The sequence below is a fragment of the Etheostoma cragini genome, chromosome 13 (assembly GCF_013103735.1).
Source record: "Etheostoma cragini isolate CJK2018 chromosome 13, CSU_Ecrag_1.0, whole genome shotgun sequence".
NCBI classification, from domain to species: domain Eukaryota; kingdom Metazoa; phylum Chordata; class Actinopteri; order Perciformes; family Percidae; genus Etheostoma; species Etheostoma cragini.
The window spans coordinates 16,833,612-16,852,530 of record NC_048419.1 but is presented as its reverse complement, the minus strand read 5'-3'; the positions used below and the strand labels follow the sequence as shown (position 1 = coordinate 16,852,530).

The 18,919-nt window shown below is 40.0% G+C and overlaps 1 protein-coding gene across 4 annotated transcripts in view; it reads right to left on the bottom strand.

The window, feature by feature from the left end:
• Positions 1–18,919, bottom strand: part of cpeb4b (cytoplasmic polyadenylation element binding protein 4b) — a 34,603-nt gene that overhangs the window by 12,170 nt on the left and 3,514 nt on the right. For all 4 annotated transcript variants that reach the window (XM_034889292.1, XM_034889291.1, XM_034889290.1 and 1 more), the window contains exons 3-4: positions 8,293–8,383; positions 1,575–1,625 (exon numbers count right to left, since the gene is read on the bottom strand). In XM_034889292.1, coding sequence (XP_034745183.1) covers positions 1,575–1,625; positions 8,293–8,383 — 142 coding nt within the window. The remainder of the gene's footprint in view (positions 1–1,574; positions 1,626–8,292; positions 8,384–18,919) is intronic.

Below are 18,919 nucleotides of genomic sequence, written 5' to 3'. Positions count from 1 at the left end.
TGCGTGCGTGCGTGCGTGCGTGCGTGCGTGCGTGCGTGCGTGCGTGCGTGCGTGCGTGCGTGCGTGCGATTGGAAGAAATGGAGAAACAAGCTGATAAAACTGTGTGTGGATGAGAGAAAATGAGAGTGAGCGAGAGAGGTCAAGAGAATGAGGAATGCAATCGCTGTACGCTTATGAGACAAAAAGAGAGAGAGAGCGAGAGCTGGTGTAGCAACCTCTGAATCCTGCCTGAATCCGCTGGCACCATCTGTCTCAGGGCTTGATGACAGCTCCTGACCATGTGATCTCACCATGTGACCCAGTGGTCTCGTGAAGAAACTACTGGCCTCTCGTGTTTTACATTCTGGCCCGAGACCAGAAAGCAAAGGCTACAACATTACAATTACACAATGATAAAGGGAATGAGAATTTGCAAGGGCAAAAGAGATGTAACTGAATATTAAACTGTGGCATGTCAAAGGGATTTGCCAGATTTTATTCAATCCTTGAAGAGAGGCAGAGTTATTTATATGCAGTTTATATACATATGAGGATATTACAGTACCTAGAAATTAAACGAACTATACATCTGCATCTGGAATATATGTTAGAGTATATACAAAATGTAAATTCAAAAAAGCCTTGCATTTTGCATAAAAAATATAGGCTTTATGGTGGCATACCACATAACCAACATCCCTGGTTTGCATGCGGCAGGGGGACCTTTGTTCAAAGACACAATGTTTACAGGACAAAAAAAACTTTGCTACTAGGAGTTAAGCTAACACACATGGAGCTAGTACCATGTGAAGGCCATTTTTGTATACTATTCTATCCCTCAATTTTCCCCCTTATTTTCACATTTTCAAAAGCCACTACATCCTCTCTCTTCCATTCTTCTCCATTTTGTTACCCCCTTCTTCATCCATTTATTTATTAACAGTAGGAAAGGAAAGGACCCAACCGAAGTTATTAACTAGGTGAAAGGTCATCAACAGAAATGCTTGCTGGTTAAAACTATTTTTAAGAGGCAAGTGTGGAAATGTAGTTCGAGGTTGACATTAAAAGAGAGGGGGACACTGCGCAGAGACACAACACTTTTCGGTTGGATTCATTACAAAGGCAAGCAAGGGCACACAAGGCTTCACAGTCACCAGACACAAACACTCAAGGTTATCTGGCACCAGCCAACTATCTCCACCTGCAGTACTTAGTGTCTACACAAAGACACACAAAGTCATAGAAGTCACTAACATTGGTTGAATGATACTTTATGTATGTCCACTTAGCTGGGGACACCTGACATGATTTACCCGAGGGAGCATGTCTTAGTAGTAGTAGTACAGAAAATAGAAATGATCTTGTTTTGTTTCATTTAGCCTGCCATGTGTTATATATAGATATAAATATAGATTAAAGAGGACATTTTTTACATTTCATCAAATTATGTTTTAAATAATAGCATTTTTCATGTAATTTGTCAAACAAATCATGTTTCAAATTTTGCACAAATCTCCCTCATGAGTTAGGATTTTAATACCTGATTTGCAGTTTTAGTGGGCCCTTGAAAAACTAAATAGTTTGCCATACGTACCATTGAGGGGCAGAGGGTTATCTCCTCCTGGATGGGGGAACCCCAGACGACCTGCAAAGGGAGACACACAACAGAAATATTACATTGATACTACATATCATGAAAATGTGACACACATAGGAATTTTTCAAAGTCATTAAAGGGAATCCAGAAGTGTTGAAGTTACGTCAGTCTATCTATGAATGGAGTAGGGCTGAATACCAGGTCATTGTTATATGCTATGATTCTTTATTCTAAACAAAAATCTGTTTCAGTAGTGGAGTTTCTATTTTGATGACTATAGTATCCAAATAAGATCCTATTATTTAAGGCCAATTTTATTTTGTACAAATTTTGTTTTGTTAAACCTATCTATAAAAAAGTACAAATCACAAAATGGCAGCCACAAAACTTATAGACAAACAATTTGAGAAAAACTAGCACCCCTGTTAGTTGGCAAAAGGTTGGGACCATGACAATTCTCTTGATTATTTCTGCATGTGCAGAGATTTACTGCGCTGATGGGCAAATTCAGAACAATTCTGCACACAACATAGGACATTCAAAAAAGCAGAATTGTATAGAGGAACATAATGAACTGTCTGAAAAGCCCAATTTTCAATAACGTTCATACAGAATAGGCTGTGACTACAACAGATATGAGAAGACAGTGTAGCTTTCACATCAATCTCATTGGAGACTACATCTGTGGGACACCAACCATCTTTCTCCATTTCCCTATGTGTGCCTCTCTCCTGCTTTCTCTGAGCCTTATATCATACATTTTACATTGAGCTATTTGCCGGGCCTGTCTCTCGCACAGATACCCACACACACACACACACACACAACACACAAATACATGTTATGATGCCAAACAAGCTTCAAAGTTATGCAAGGCCTGCTTGCTGCAGAGGGCTAATGAGATGAAAGGGCAGAAATAGTACAACCATTGTTGTATTGGTACGGACCGCCCTGTGATTGGTGCATTCCGATGCCTCGGTCACAAGGAAATGTGCTGGCCCCTCCCCCACACCTCGCCTATTGAGCCCCACAGTACTTAGTAAATGTGGTGCATAAAACAGAACTAGACCACAGTAACCAGAACGGACCACCCGTGGAGTTACCATACACACATCACATTACATTGTCGGCATTAAAATACAAGTTCACTTATTCGATAAAACAATCAGTTTAAATCAAAATAAAATTAGAGGTACCAACCACAACTAGATTATGCAGACAAGCTCAATTCCTCTAGACTGCAGGGCAGAATTCAACAGTTTATCTCCCTCTGTAATTTAGCTGAGTAATATATATGTGCTGATAGGTGCACCACCCACAATCAAAGTCCATCTGGGCACAACCCATCATATTGGATTTTAGGAGCCTTTAATAGTCTCTGAGGAGCAAATGTACAGGCACGTAAGCACACCACATCCCAGTGTGTCTGTAGGGTTGTGTGTGCCCGCTCTGTGAACCTCATTTGCAAGCTGCTGGCTGTGTACAGTGCAGTACCAGTTTAAGCACATACATGTGTGAGTGTGAGATTGATTGTGTGTGTGTGTGTGTGTGTGTGTGTGTGTGTGTGTGTGTGTGTGTGTGTGTGTTGGCTGAACAGAGAGATCCTTTCTGTCAGTCAGGACAATGCTGGAAGCGATTCAAAGCCACTTCTACTGTAGACATTTTGTCTCGCCTGTTCGCTTGCTTCATCGCACTTTGTTCAATATGTTCTGCTGGAATGAGAAATTTGTGCTCTGCTTACGTGTATCTAAAATGTACTTTTGTCTGTGTTTATTAGATTTGTACGTGCATGGTTTTATGTATGTATGTGACAGAGAGCAGGGGGGAGCAAGGGACAGTTGGCCTGGAGAAGAGTCAGTGTTTAAAGAAAATGTTCTGTAATTATGTTTTAATAGCTGTGAGGGAAAAGGAAAGGACTCACTTAAGTCACTTGCTACATTTGGCACAGTGTACAAGCCTGGACTATAATTATGAAAACAACGAATAAACAGAATAATATTTTTTTGGCCAAGGGCTAAAAGATGAAAAAAAAGATGGGATGAGATATGGTGTGATGCATCATGTGAAAGCAGTAAAGAATGGGGCACTGTATGATAACTAATCTGAAGAGGACGAGTGACACAAAATGAGGTAAATAAAAGGAAAGAAAGGTAAACGTGGGGGAATACTATTGGACAAAGCATAGAAATAACTGAAATGACAGAAGAAGAATTTGCTGTATCACATATATAAACACGGCCAGACACGTCTATCTTTCCTCAACCTTAACAGAGCTTTGAGGGAAAAAAGGACAACGTCTTCACATTAAACTATTAAAGAAAGATTTGGGTCAATACCTCAACTTTTCAAGACCTTACATGGCTTGAACCCTAATGCAGTAGAAGATAAGGTTGTTGTTATTTTATTTTACTTAAAGAAAACTTGATGGGTCTTCAAGTTCTTGGATCTAATCTAGTCGCAGGAATCTGTGCCAGAACAGCTGGAGCTAAGACACCAAAATGTGGTTAATGAGGTAACCTTCTATCTTCTTCTCTTAATATTGAGGGAAGATTTACTAAGGTTTGACAGCAGAACATAAGATTACAGCTGGGTGTGGCTGAGCCCAGTGGGTGAGAGGCTGAAGTACATACGAAGGGATAGTGAAGTGTCTGGAGCTCAGAGTTTTCACTCGTCTTGTTGTTCTGGTAGTGAAACTGGTATGAATGTGTGTTTTGTATGGCTGTGCCTTTTCTAGTACAACATGTGGGACTATATACAGTATATTCAATAAGATCAAACTGGGGACAAGGAGTAATGTTGGTGGTATGCTTGAGTTTTGTTATCTGCAAAGTAACATTTATAGGTACAAAGATAAGACAAACTGTATAGGCAGACATGAAAAGGAAAACATCACATTTTTAATGGCATTTTGAGATATTTGTACTGAACTTTAAGCTCATACAAAGACCTAAGTAATTTAAATTTTTCAGTACTCAACCCATTAGACTGTGATGACGGAAAAAATAGTAGATGGTTGTGAAGTAGTCCTCTAGCTTTAAGCCCTGTGGTTGAATGTATATAAAACCATATATATTTATTTTATATATGTTAATAGCCTCTCAGAACTGTACACCTTACCCCGCAGCCCTTATTCTTGCACTACTTATTTTATGATATTTTGCTATATTTATTTTACGTACATGTTGGCACTGGAAAAGGTATTGCTTTTAATCTCGTTGTACATGTGTATAGTGACAATAAAAGGCATTCTATTCTATTGACTACTAAGATCTGTGGCTGAGAATTTAAACTCCACAACCAAATCCTTTAAACCACATATGTCAGAGTCAAGGCCCGCGGGCCACATCCGGCCCGCGAGAAGGTTTTTTACGGCCCCTGGGATGATCTTGATTTATTATTAGAACCGGCCCTCAGACCGCAGCAAGCCGGCAGCCCGCAGATCTTTTACACACACCAATACTACATTTCCCACAATGCAACGGTGACGCACCGAGCAGTAGGCTGCTTCATTTCAATATTTATTGGCACAGCAGTCGTCAGCATCACAGTAAAATTAACTTTCAGATACCCATCAAAAATGGCAAAACGGAAGGTGGACACTGAGAACCTGGGATTTCAAACAAGGTGGGAGTCGGAGTATATGTTCACGGAGGTAGCTGGAAAACCCGTGTGTCTTCTGTGTGGACAAAGTGTGGCGGTACTGAAAGAGTATAATCTGAGACGACATTATGAAACGAAACACGCGGACAAAAACAAGAATATGGACATGGAACAAAGGCTACAAAAGGCAGAGGAATTAAAACGATGATTTGATATGATAGAAAATTGCTATTATTGTTTTTTTCTTTGAAGTAAATTTAGCCCACTTTTGCTAAAATAGAAAATATAGGCCACTGATGGTGCCTTGAATACCGATTTCTTTCATTTAATGTTCATGTTATGGGGATTTTTATATAAAGGAAATTTGTCTTTTGTGTCTGTTGAAAATTAAAGATTACTGACAGAGCCATAAGAAAATATTGCTTTATTTATCTGATCATATTGGAATATATTTGTTAGGTTTTCAGTAGGTTCAATTAGGTTTACTAGACTATATGCGTCATTTAAAAATTTTTCAATGAACATTCGAACAGTCCGGCCCTCGGCTTGTAGCTAAATTTTTTATTTGGCCCTCCGTCCATTTGACTTTGACACCCCTGCTTTAAACTTAACTAAAGCCTGGAAATATCCGAAAGGTTTCCTTTTGAACAGTGATCAGTACCAAAAACTACCACTACAAGCTACTACTTCTTGACCAACGGTTAATATTTGCCACAGTATTGGCTGTATTCAATAACTCATTTCTGGGTTACCATTGACCAATGTTGCCTAACACCACTCAGCCAATAATAGATGTTGCCAAGTCTCTATTCATCAATAAACCTAGTCAGTTATGATCCTTACCCACTGCTAGTACCAGCTGTACTCGGCTGGGCCGCCTTGTTTAAATAGTTTAGCCAGTTCTTTTTTTTTTTTTTTTGCTGCTTCCAGCTTCTTTTGAAAAAAAATGTGTCTTCTGGCTGTGGCAACACCCACGTGCCGAGAATCAAAAGCAACACACCTTTGACACACCAGTCCTTCTTTTTCCATTGCAGATTTAGAACCGCCTCATTTGCGAAGCGAGCGTGGCTTGTCGTCATAGCGACGCCGCAAGAAAACTGCGGTGACCTAACGCGACACACACACACACACACACACACAGAATGTCGAAGGTGTGTTGCTAAACTGTTTACACACAGCAGGTTTGTTCAGGACACCCCCGTCTGTCGCTAGCAATGATAACCGTGATTAGTGACGATTCTCCCCGACCAATCAGTAGTCTGCAGGGTTCCATGTCACCTTTTGGTATTGCCTCAGCTCACATTGAATCTCGACGAATGTGATACTAAAAAAAGTACCTGTTGGCAGGTTCCAGGGACTTTTTTTTCATAATTGAAAACCAAGAAGTTGAGTAGAGTCAAGTAGATTTTAGAGGCGAGCAGGTACTATGTAATGGAAAAACAGTGTTAGAGTCCAATTTCTGATGATTCTCTTTTTCAGAAACTACCAAGTGATAGCTTATGCTTTGTAATGTATATAATGTGCGCTCACTTGCCAGTTTATTAACTAGTGAGTAGTTTATAAACTAGTTTTAGTTAGTTGTGCCTCTTTCTATAATTATTATAATATTTTCAATTAATTATCAAGAAAGTTAGGCTACTGTAAATGACAGCAGTACCTCTCAGTTTCAAGTAATACAGCTAAGCCACCTCAGAAAGCTGAATCAACATTATAACCTTCATAAAAGGTTGGGTTTATTACAGGACTGTTGTGTAAGACTGCATCAGTTTTAGCTAGGTGAACCAAACAAACTGGCAACAGAGTGTGTAAAACTGCCCAACGGTAATAATCAAATCCATACAAAGTAAAGTATCAAAGACCGGGAATACATAGATTTACACTGACCCAGAAATAGAAAGCTGCAGGGGTGCACACATAGCCTACATCAGTTTATATGTTGGCTAACATGCCAAATGTTTCCTTTCCACACTTTTTACCGGCAATATGTGGAAAATATGTGCATTCTAATTTGACCTGACATTAATAGATAAACAACCACAAATTCATTATACAGGTAAAAGAAATGTGCATTTGTGTCTATCACAAATGGTTCAGACTGTTTGGACAGAAACGACTGTGGAATGTGTATGGAAAAATGTTATCATCCTTCAAAATGGGAGGTCCTGCAGCTGTGATCATTAGACTAACTAATGAGGGCCAACAACTTCAGATCAGATCAGTGGGAATCCTTCCATCTCTATCACAAATCCGTTCTTTAATACAACGCTAAAGCTTTTATCAGCCCTGTATTCTCTCTGCGTTGCCTTCTTAAAATGCATGAAAGAAAGAGGTTTAATTGGCAGATTCATGCCACTGAATTTTCTTTAAAAGTGAGAATACCCTTTTTTTCCTTTCATTCAGAGTGGGAATGAGAGAAAATGAAGAGGAAGATGTGAAGTGACTTCTCATGTTATTGTTGACTAACACTAAAAGCAGACAAAAGCCGTCTAAACATCTGATCTGTGGAGGGAGTGTTAAGAAGGGCTGTTTAATTGTGAATAAGTGTGTGTGTGTGTGTGAGCAGTTATCAGTGCAACACTCCTAACGGATGCTTGGCCAATGAAATTCAATTATGACACAGTTATTTTTTATCTTTATCACATGTATTTAGTTTGTGAGAGTAGGGTTGATTAACATTTAATTTTATTACAGTACATGTTGCCATGACACTAATATCTATTTAATGTGCTTGACAACATTTTTGCCGGCTTAATCATTATTTTGGAGCTTTCAATTTATATTTTGAAACTAAGTTTAAAAGAGTTGACACATACCATGGTTAAATATTTTGCACCAGGCATGTATGTAAATACGTCAAATGTGCATCACACATGTTAAAAATACACCTTGAGAAGGACCCTAACCCTAAAGCTGGAAAATAAGTTGGTTTCTTATTCAAAAGTACATGCTATGTATGGATCCTCAGATATAATGAAATCCAAACACAATGTTGTTCTGTTCACGTCATGTCATGATGTTAGCCTCTCTGTACTATGTCTCTGCTGTTAACAGCGTAAAAATGGTAGTATGGCTAGTTGTCTGCTTAGTGTTTGATGTTTTTGATTGACATCTTCACCTTTCAGGGTGTCCTGCTCGGCCCTCATGATGTCGATCAGGGAGCTCTCCAGTGTGTTCATGTTGAAGCTGTCAAATGACCTGGTGCGTTCCTAAAGAGAGGAGAAAAAGAGGAGAAACACCATTTATATTTCATTCCCTGCTTCAAAGACATGCCGTTTTTAATCAAACTAATTCAAAAATGTTCACTCATTCCATGAGACAGCATAATGGAAGTCAACTGTAAAGCCAGCAGTAGAATGAAGGAGCCAATGTGTGTAAGAGAACAACCATTTAAATATGGATACGCAAAATATGTGCACACGTCAAAAACATGTGTCCATACACAAACAAGCTCACATGTATGTGCGTAAACAAATGAATGCTATCATCTTTACGTTTCCTCTGTACTCTTTCCCTCCACACTGATAACGTGTGCATGAACGATGACCACCGTAACCCTGAACACAAACAAGCCACGATAAATGCTGTTTGACAAGTGCTTCCGATCATACTTCTTTTAACCAAACCCTCTATGTACAGGTACTTATATATGTACTAGAAAACAAACATTCTTTAGCTATAAAACATCACAGTTTTCATTCACTGGCAAATGAACACACACGCGCGCACACACACGGGCACAGGCACAGGCACACTCACACAGAACACACACACAAGTGCCATGCTGATAAGGCTTCTTTTTTGACTCCACCTCAGCGAAACTAAATATACAGCCTCTGACAACAACTTGAACTGATAAACTCTGTTGGTGTTCCTTCTATCCAAAACAACAACAGACACAGACACTGCTGCTGTATATAAAATTAATATTCTCCTTGTTTACATTTACAGCTAGTGCTAAATACCTCCACAACATCACGCGATTGATTGTCTCATTTCTTCCTCCATCTCTTCCCTATTCCCCTCTTTGCTGTTCTCCAATGCCACTTTAAAAGAAAAAAATAACTTCAGAACGCTTTGCTATTTATGCGTCAGCAATCTCACACTGCACAGAGCCAGTGACTCTTCTGGCTACAAATTGTTCAATAAACTGTACATCGTGACTCAAATGTTTAGTCATGAGTATTCTTTTTTTTCTTAACTGTCTGGTCAGTACTGAAATAAACTTTTTTTCCCCTTTCTGCAACATAACTATTGTATCGGCCACTTATCCCAACAATACTCTAACCTAGGCATTAGCATTTCATGTTTGGATATGTGGCATTTTCAAAACACACACACACACACACACACACACACACACACACACACACACACACACACACACACACACACACACACACACACACACACACACACACACACCAGAGTAAAACTATTTAACACGGGGACAAGGAGGAGAACCTCCTGGAACAATAAAGACACATGCTTGTAAAATAGCAATTTCTGAATAGACCTCTTGAGCTTAGTATTTGCTACAAGATTTATATCTTTAAAACTAAAATCTGCTTAGCGTTGATTGAGGCTAACAAGATGCTGACATGTCCAATCGAAAAACTGAGTTTCTTTATGACAACATGACTCACAGCCTCTTGAAAAATGCAAAACTTGTGAACTTGCTGTTGCAAAAGTGAAGCTTTTAACACCTTACTGTGTTATAAGCTTCACTTTGCAACAGCGTGGCCTATTTTTCTTCTACCGTAAACTTAATTTGATGCATACTTTTATACTTTAAAAGAAAATCCAAATTTCCAGAACAGCCACCATTGTTTGCCAGTTTAAAATGAATAAACAGATGAAGCAACAGTTTGAATTGAGGTTTGATTGAGGTCTAATTGTGCAGCCTACTTGACATCACAATACAAATTAAAGCTGCAAGCAGCAATGAAAGGGCCCTTGCCTCCTTGCAGGTCGGGGGTACTGGCAGACGCCAATCTTTGCGGCCGTGCATTTGCTTAGACACTGCATGCCAAGGATTGATTTTGCTCCTAACTGTGTGTGACCCAACTACACAACACCTAGAGGAACTTGGTCCACTGTAACTTGCGCATTGGGTTAGTTTTCAAAATTCTTTTGCTTTTTGTCACGAAGGTCCACCCAGTCTATATCCAAGTGTTCGTGCAGATTTTACTAACAGCCCAGGATGAGTCAGACAAAGTATGTTTCCCATATATCAATTAAAAAAGGAGGAGGAGGAGTTCGAAAGAACGAAAACACAAGAAAATACGTCAAAATGTCCGCCTTCTGGTTGGGCGGAGTTAATGAAGGTAAATGGAAAATATGTCCACAATGATTAGAACAATATGCGTATCAAATCTGGTGAAGATCGGAGTAACTATGTCCAAGTTAAGACCTTTCACGCATTAGAGGTGCTTAGGAGCCCGCTTACAGGTATGGGCCAAATCGCTGAACATTCTCGCAAAGCTCCCAGGTGTTTATGTGGGCGCCAATTTTTGTGAGTTTTCGTTTATATTGAGGACGTCAAAAATGTGACAAAATTTGAATTCAGATGACAGAGTTCAATATTCTGCACATGGCCGCAAGATTTTGAGTCCTCAAACAAGTCTTTGTAAGATGTGAAATTCCGCACGAAAATCACCATATTGTAAATTTTGTAATCTTGTAATTTTTTCTAAAAATGAGTTTGATAGAGTTCCAAATGATACGCATGTTCCCTTAAAAGTCAGTGTAATATATTACTTTTGTAGAATTCAGGGTGCACGTTAGGGGGCGCTATGGAGCACCCTGGCAAAGCCCGAGACCAATCACTACAGAACTTTGTGATTTTTCATAGGTCGGACATGTGTGCAAGTTTTTTTCCTGCACGCTAAGACCCTCAAAAATAAGAGAGACGGTGCAGGATGATAATAATAATCCTTACAAAAACAATAGTTTCCTTGCACTTGCAGTGCTCGGGCCCTAATAAAGTATTGTGTGAAAGCTTTATTGAAGTGAGCTATAAGTCAAAACTAAATCTACAATCCGGACAAAATTATACATAATAAAATTTGTCAAATTGACCGCCCCTGAAAGGTCTGAAACCTCCTGACATCAACACTGCGTGATCAGCTCTGCCCTTGACCTGACCGATAATGGACAGGCCTTGCACAACAATAATTATCCAACATGCCGGTCAACTTGTAAGTAACCGATCTGTATAGTCAATCACTCCTCATTTGCCACTTTGTCTTTCCAACAAATAGGCACACATCTATGCATAACTTCTGTAATATGTACGCACTTGTCCAGCAAGCAGGTCAAACCCCCGTCACAAAAATTAGGCCAGTGTCTGTGGAGGATGGTCTGAAAGCAAAACCACCATGGGAAGAAAAGTTCATAACATACCGTGTTGCATCATCAACTCAACAGGGGTGAAATGCTTAAGGGTTCAGCATAACAGATCTGAGTCTGTAAACTATATAACCAAAGGTCGGGTCAGGCAGGGAGCACAGTTTTTTATCTGCTGTCTGCTGTGGTTCCCAAAATCCAATAGCTACTTTTATTATCTGATCAGACAACGAGCGTGGTTGGAATGTCTGGCACACACTGGCTGATGAAACAGCCAAAAATCCCCAGCTGTAGCCAAAATTTTACCAGCATTTTGGCTGATGTAGATTTCCCACACTGACAGAGGGAACATACTAACACAGTGATGACATGGTAGAAGAACACACCCAGTGCACACTTTCTCCCTCAAAACAAATATCAACACAGGGATATAGGCCAGACTAGGTCTACTATTTTCTCATATCCGCCTCAGTATCTTGTGTGGACTTAGGCTATTGCTTTAGGTCAAATAAACCAAACATGCAATGGCAAGGGAGGCAGAAACAAGTGACGGATTGGTTACTGTGGGAAGCATCCACCACTAGTGGGTATAAGATAAGATAATAAGATAATTTGTTTATTAGTCCCCAATGGGGAAATTACTGCACTACACTCTGTGTACACACTTTTTGTTAGTACTCACACACAGGCCTGAAATACACACACATGCTCAGGACCTATACATGCACTTTACATGGAGAGATGTCAGAGTGAGTGGGCTGCCAGCTGAACCAGCGCCCTGAGCGGTCGGGGGGGTACGGTGCCTTGCTCAAGAGCACCTGGCAGTGCCCAGGAGGTGAACTGGCATCTCTCCAGCCACCAATCCACGCTCCCAACTTTTTGGGTCCATACGGGGATTTGAACCAGTGACCCTCCGGTTCCCAACCCAACTCCCTATGGACTGAGCTACTACCACCCCCAATATATACCCCCGTATGGACAGAAATATGCATGCACGCACGCCCCCCTTATAGGACCCAATGTATACAGACCCAATGTGTGTACACACACACACACACAGTATTTATGAAAGCTTGCCCATGCTAACCCAAAACATTAGGTATTGACACAGAGGACATGGACAGTGTATTATTAGTGAAATGTAGCCCAGTACACGTGGGTAAGCAGAAATAATGGATTAAAATGGCGAGACACAGTGACACCTCTTTTTTACAGTGTCCGTCAATAAAAACCTGCATGATGGATTGATTTACATTAGACAGCATGGCAGAGTGCATCTCCCAAGCCCTGTTACCATTTTTGAATATTTGACCCTGGATCAACCAATAGGTACTGAATTGATCTGAAAGTACAGGGATTAAGCAGTAAAGAATGCATCATCAAATTTGAAATCGTTACTTTGAAAAAGAAGCATTATGTGGTCAGTGGATCAGAGAATGTGCATTGTGAGAGGCTTGAACTCTAAACTGGGCTTATTAGATTTAATTACCATGACCTATTATAGGTTCATTCATCAGTGTTTTATAACCAAACATTCTAGTTAATATAAAGTACACACATTTATACATTGGGACCTATAAGGGGTTAGACTTACACTGTGTGTTTTCATAATTCATCTGAAAGACCTGACAAAATACTGTGATCATTTGGTCCAATGCAATTTAGCCAATGCTACCTGAACTCTGAAGTATACTAGCTGCAAAGATTTGTCATTATGTTGAGGGGCAGACAATAAATCAGCAACTGTTGATAATTGATTTTTCCATCAATTATCAACAGTTGCCATGATTGTGCCAAAAATATGATGTTTCCAGCTTCTCCAATGTGAGGATCTGTTGAGTGTCTTTGTCTTATCATTATTTTTAAAGTGAATACCTTTGGATTTTCAACTGCAGCTCCGAAAAACATACATTTTGATGACATTAACTTGGACTCTAGGAAATTGTGGCGGAGACTTGACATTGTTTTCGATTCATCATAATTTAGACGGATTAAAAAGGTAAATGGACGGACAAAGCGCTTTACATATTGTACCAAGACCTAGCAAGTAGGTCTGTTTGTTGCTTGCTTCACATGTCCATAATCATCTTAAACAACTGTCACTAGTCAACGATAGATGATGCTATTGGGCATTTGTTTAACTGTAAAGTGAAAAAAGCTTGAAATAACAAAGTGAATCACATTTCACCACCATATTGCACTAGGTGCATATTGCACCTGCACAATTTTTTCATTTACATTTTAGCATATTGTTTAAGCAGTTGCACATTTTGTATATTGTATACATATACAGGAAATATATACATTCTTGTATATATTAAAATATTTGTTATTATATTTTATTCTTATATTTTATTCCTATTATTACTATTATTATTTCATGTATATTGTATGTATGTACGTATATTTTTATCTAGAATATCATTTATATTTATATTCATATTCTGTGTTGTGTGACTGATGTACGTGTGCTGCTGTAACACCGTAATTTCCCATTTTTTGGGATCAATATCTATCTATCTATCTATCTATCTATCTATCTATCTATCTATCTATCTATCGCCACCACAAAACAGAGAGAACAAACTCCAACAGATTTTAATGACATATAGGGAAGTAAAAAAAATGAGTAAATACAGCAAGCTGGTTGACTAACTCCAACATTAATCTTCCATGTCACCTGCCTGTTAATGAAAAATCAAAGTTGATGGAGGATGGAAAAGGCAAAAAGGTAAAAGACATAAGAACATATGCACGCAGCAGGATTTTTAGGTTTTTAAGAGGCGAGAGATTATTACACCATCCACCTCACATTCATTTGTAGGAAATCAGAGGTTTTTCCCCTTATTCTTTGTGCATCTAATCATATGCCCAAGACGACATGGAGAGAGAGGAAGCCCAAAGCAATGTAGGGAAGGAGAAAATAGCAGATGAAAGAAAGGGGATGATGGAGAGAGGGAAAGTGAGTAGTGAGGTAACGCAGAGTAAAAAAAATAGAAGAAAGGAAGGCAGGAAAGGAAAGCAGGTTGAGCTTTTGATGCCTGCGATTATGTAAACTCAGGGGTGGCAGTAGCTCAGTCCATAGGGAGTTGGGTTGGGAACCGGAGGGTCACTGGTTCAAATCCCCGTATGGACCCAAAAAGTTGGGAGCGTGGATTGGTGGCTGGAGAGATGCCAGTTCACCTCCTGGGCACTGCCAGGTGCCCTTGAGCAAGGCACCGTACCCCCCTGACCGCTCAGGGCGCTGGTTCAGCTGGCAGCCCACTCACTCTGACATCTCTCCATGTATAGTGCATGTATAGGTCCTGAGCATGTTGTGTGTATTTCAGGCCTGTGTTTGAGTACTAACAAAAAGTGTGTACACAGAGTGTAGTGCAGTAATTTCCCCATTGGGGACTAATAAACAAATTATCTTAATTATTATCTTATCTTAAATACAGTATGACACTTCCGTATAGACTCCACTTTCTCTTCTTCCTTTGTTAAGACACATGTGCAGAAGACATAGGCCAGGGACTAATTAGGGCTCATGCACTCATGGGCACATACACACAAGCTTTCTTTTTTCCTGTCTCAGAGCATCTGTCAAGGGTGTGAGAAGGGCACAATGAGGCTGTATGAGCAGCAGAGTTATGTGTTTGCCAGCACAGCCAAGGCTGCTCATTAGTCTAAAAAAAACTTACCACCAATGTCACAAGGACCAGTGGCAATGGCTGCAACCTTAGGCCTCTACAGTTCGATGGCTCTTAGTTTTTGTTTGTGGACAGGCAACACTAGAGAATGTACATGCACACATCATGAATAAGAAAAGGAAGGCTACCTGAAAAGAGTAAACCCATGCATTGACAATCACTGCTGGATTTCTAAAACTTGGCCAAAAACTGTCATATTGATTAGATTGCTTTCAAACAATCAGATTTAAAAAAAAAAAAAAAAAAAAAAAAAGCTGAATGCTTAAATCAGACAACAGTTGTTTAACATTTGTTTCCACTGCAGGCCTGAAGAGAAAGTATAATAATGTACCGCACTGTGTACAAGGCTGCAGTATATCTAAGCTACACAAACAGTGAGTAGGGAGCGGTAACCAACAGTTACCCAGGTAGCTTACTGAGCCAATATCCTGTCTTGGCTTGCTCGCCCTCAGGCCCTGCAGGTCTTGGTCTGGTCACAGACCAAATTTACCAATCTGAGTAAGCCCAGGACGACGGACACAGCAGCAGACCTCTGACCGTGAATTTTACAGGTGAGGAGGAATTATGGAGGTAGAAAAGATTTTTTTTTTTGCATGGGTGGTTTGGTCTCCTCCCATAATCCAGAGAGGGTAGGCTAACTGGCTTCTTAGGTGTGAATTATGAGTGTGAATGGCTGTCTGTCTCTATGTGATAGCCCTGTGATTGACTGGTGACATGTCAAAGGTGCCTCTCGCCAAATGTTAGCTGGGGTTGGCTCCAGTCACGCTGCAATATCAAGGATAAGCAGGTATAGCTAATGGCTGGATGGATCGGAAGAAAAGCCCAAGAGACAAAAAAGAAAAGCAAGGAAGGCTTTTGTGGCCTTTAAAAAGTGCACATTTTTGCCTGAGGCTAGTTACTAGCTGACTAGTGTAATAGCAGTTAGCAGCAGTGTGCCTGGCCTGGAGCCCATCCCAAATACTAAAGCTGTTCTATTACAGCAGAGGCCCTGCCTGCTGCAGCAAGAGCCACGGCGCATTCTCCCTTTGTGTGCCATGGTGCTGTACACCATTTTGGATCAAATATCCACCTAACTGCATATGACCATGCTCTCAAACTGCATCTACACATTTTCTCACATGCACACAAATAAATATCACAACCTAAGGCAATTTCAAGACAATGCCAAACTCCATGAAAGTGGACAGAGAGGGGTCTTTGCTTTAGCAGCTAGCATTCGTAACATACCTCACCAGTGAAATATCGCTGTTTTAATGTGCGTTCCTATCTACTGATTAGCATCTAACTGCAAATGTTACTGAAATGCAGCAACTATCTGCTTTGTCTCTGTAGAGCTGTGTGTTACAATCACATCAAATCAAAAGGTGTACAGATAAACTGACACTTGGATGAAGAAAACTTTGATTGTACAAAGGCAAAACAAATGTGAATTTGAAAGCAACTCATCCTTAATTCATTGTGTCAGTGCTAAAATGGAGGCAGAGAGGGATTTTAGGGAAACCGTGTGACAACAGTTCCTCATGGGGTCTGTTTAGTTCAAAGTTACAGTGGCTTCTGTATTTCAATTAACAAACCCGGGGGTGCCCCTTGTGTCAGGCAACATGCCATCAGTCATCTGAACAGTGCATGATCTCGACAAGCAGTTTTTAAAAAAAATTTTTTTTAAACAAAACAAATTGGTCTAATGGTTTTTGGTATTACAATTCTTCAGAAAAAAACAATAAAATGCAAGTGAATGTAATTGAAATGGCCTAATAGTACACTAAGGAGGCCTCTGACAAATACACTTGACACTTGGTTGCCTGTGTAATAATTTAACAAGGGTTTCTATAGTGCAGGCCTCAACATTACAACATGAGTTTACAGTTCAGAAAAAAACATGACGTATGGTTTATTATTTGATTTACTTACAATATTTTTTACAAGCACGTCACACAGAGAGACAATGCTTGCTGCCACCAGCATCTTTGCAAAGTCTTATAACTTGTCCATTGGCTCTCAAAATATAATCATATATCACCTCTGATCTAACAATTACACGCGCACGCGCACACACGCGCACACACACACACACACAGACACACACACACACACACAAAATTCTGTGCCCATCCTCCATCTGCCCTTGCAGTACCAAGAGGGCAGAAGGACAACGCTACTTTGGCTGATCTTTTTCGGCCACTACGAAGAACAACATACTGTGATTAAAGTAAGGCTAGCTTTAGTTTAAATCTGACATGTGGACGTAACAGGAGGACTCTCCACTGCTCAAAATGGACGCAGACTCTCCATTTAGATTGAAAGAAAATTTGCTAAAAGATCTAGGTTTTGTTTTAATGCAGCATCTACAACCATTTACTGTCGCTAATTAAGTTGGGAATATTCATTGAAATGTGCTGCTTGTAGGAGTTAATTTGACCTCAATATACCATAATATTAACAAGAGGATGCCCTAATGATTTGGAATAGACCAAATATGAACCTGGCCCCAGGACTACCTACAGTAATTAGGCCGTAAGCTTATGGTAAATGTCTACTTATTCAGCAACAAAACGCAAGACATGTCAATACAACAACCTTACTGTTTGGCCTGAGGTGCTCTGTGAGTCATTAAATGCCAGTATAGATATGGAAATACCTGGGAAGGTCATGGCAAGCAACAATTTCTAAACTATTAACATTAATTTGCATATTTTTGAGTGTTTTGGTTCATTCCTGAAAACAACTGTCTTAATAAAAATAGAGATTACGAAGTAGATTTGCCCAATGGATGGGCATGGCCAGTAAATGAAGTAGCCCCTCACTGGTGATCTCCTTATAGGACCCAATAACCCAGTCTCTCACACACACACACACACACACACACACACACACACACACACACACACACACACACACACACACACACACACACACACACACACACACACACACACACACACACACACACACACACACACACACACACACACACGGCCAATTACAGTAGTAATGCTGTTCAGCTATTGACATTCAGCTGAAACAACATGTGTAATTATTCAGACAATTAAACATTGTCTTTTCCATCCTAGATAACATTGGGAAACAATGGCAATCAAGTACTTATGACTGAAAGTTAATTTGACAGAGCAAAGGGAACAAAGGTAAGAAGGTATAGGATATGCAAAGCCTTTCATTAGGTCAAAAGGGCCTATAGCAACCCTCCTTTCTTCACTCCAGCCTCCTTGTAATGACCGACACAATCAATCATGAGCTAGATCAATAAAGTGAATTTATCTCCATGCTCCCTTTACCTCGCTCCATCAATCCTATTGGCTGTTTTCTACATGTGATTAGACAATTATTCCAGCCATCTTTATTGTGAGTGGACCCGGCTATCAAAATGACACCATGAATGGGTTGGAATTTTTAAAACGAGTTGCTAGGCTATGGCAGCTGGCTGATTAATAAAGCAGTAATCCTGAAAAATCATTGGGCATTAGGCTTGGGTCATAAATCCACAGTATAGCTTTTTTTCTAGCCAGAGTTAAAGAAATCCCATGATGAGGTCTTCTTCTTCGCTGGTGTATCTCCATTTTGCTTTACATCCTAGTCATTGTCATTTTTGGTCATCCATTGATCATTCTCCTGACACACCCTCCCTTGCTTTCCCCATTGCTAACTCCCTATTCCCATCTTTTTTATCTCCATCCTTGATGCTTCCCC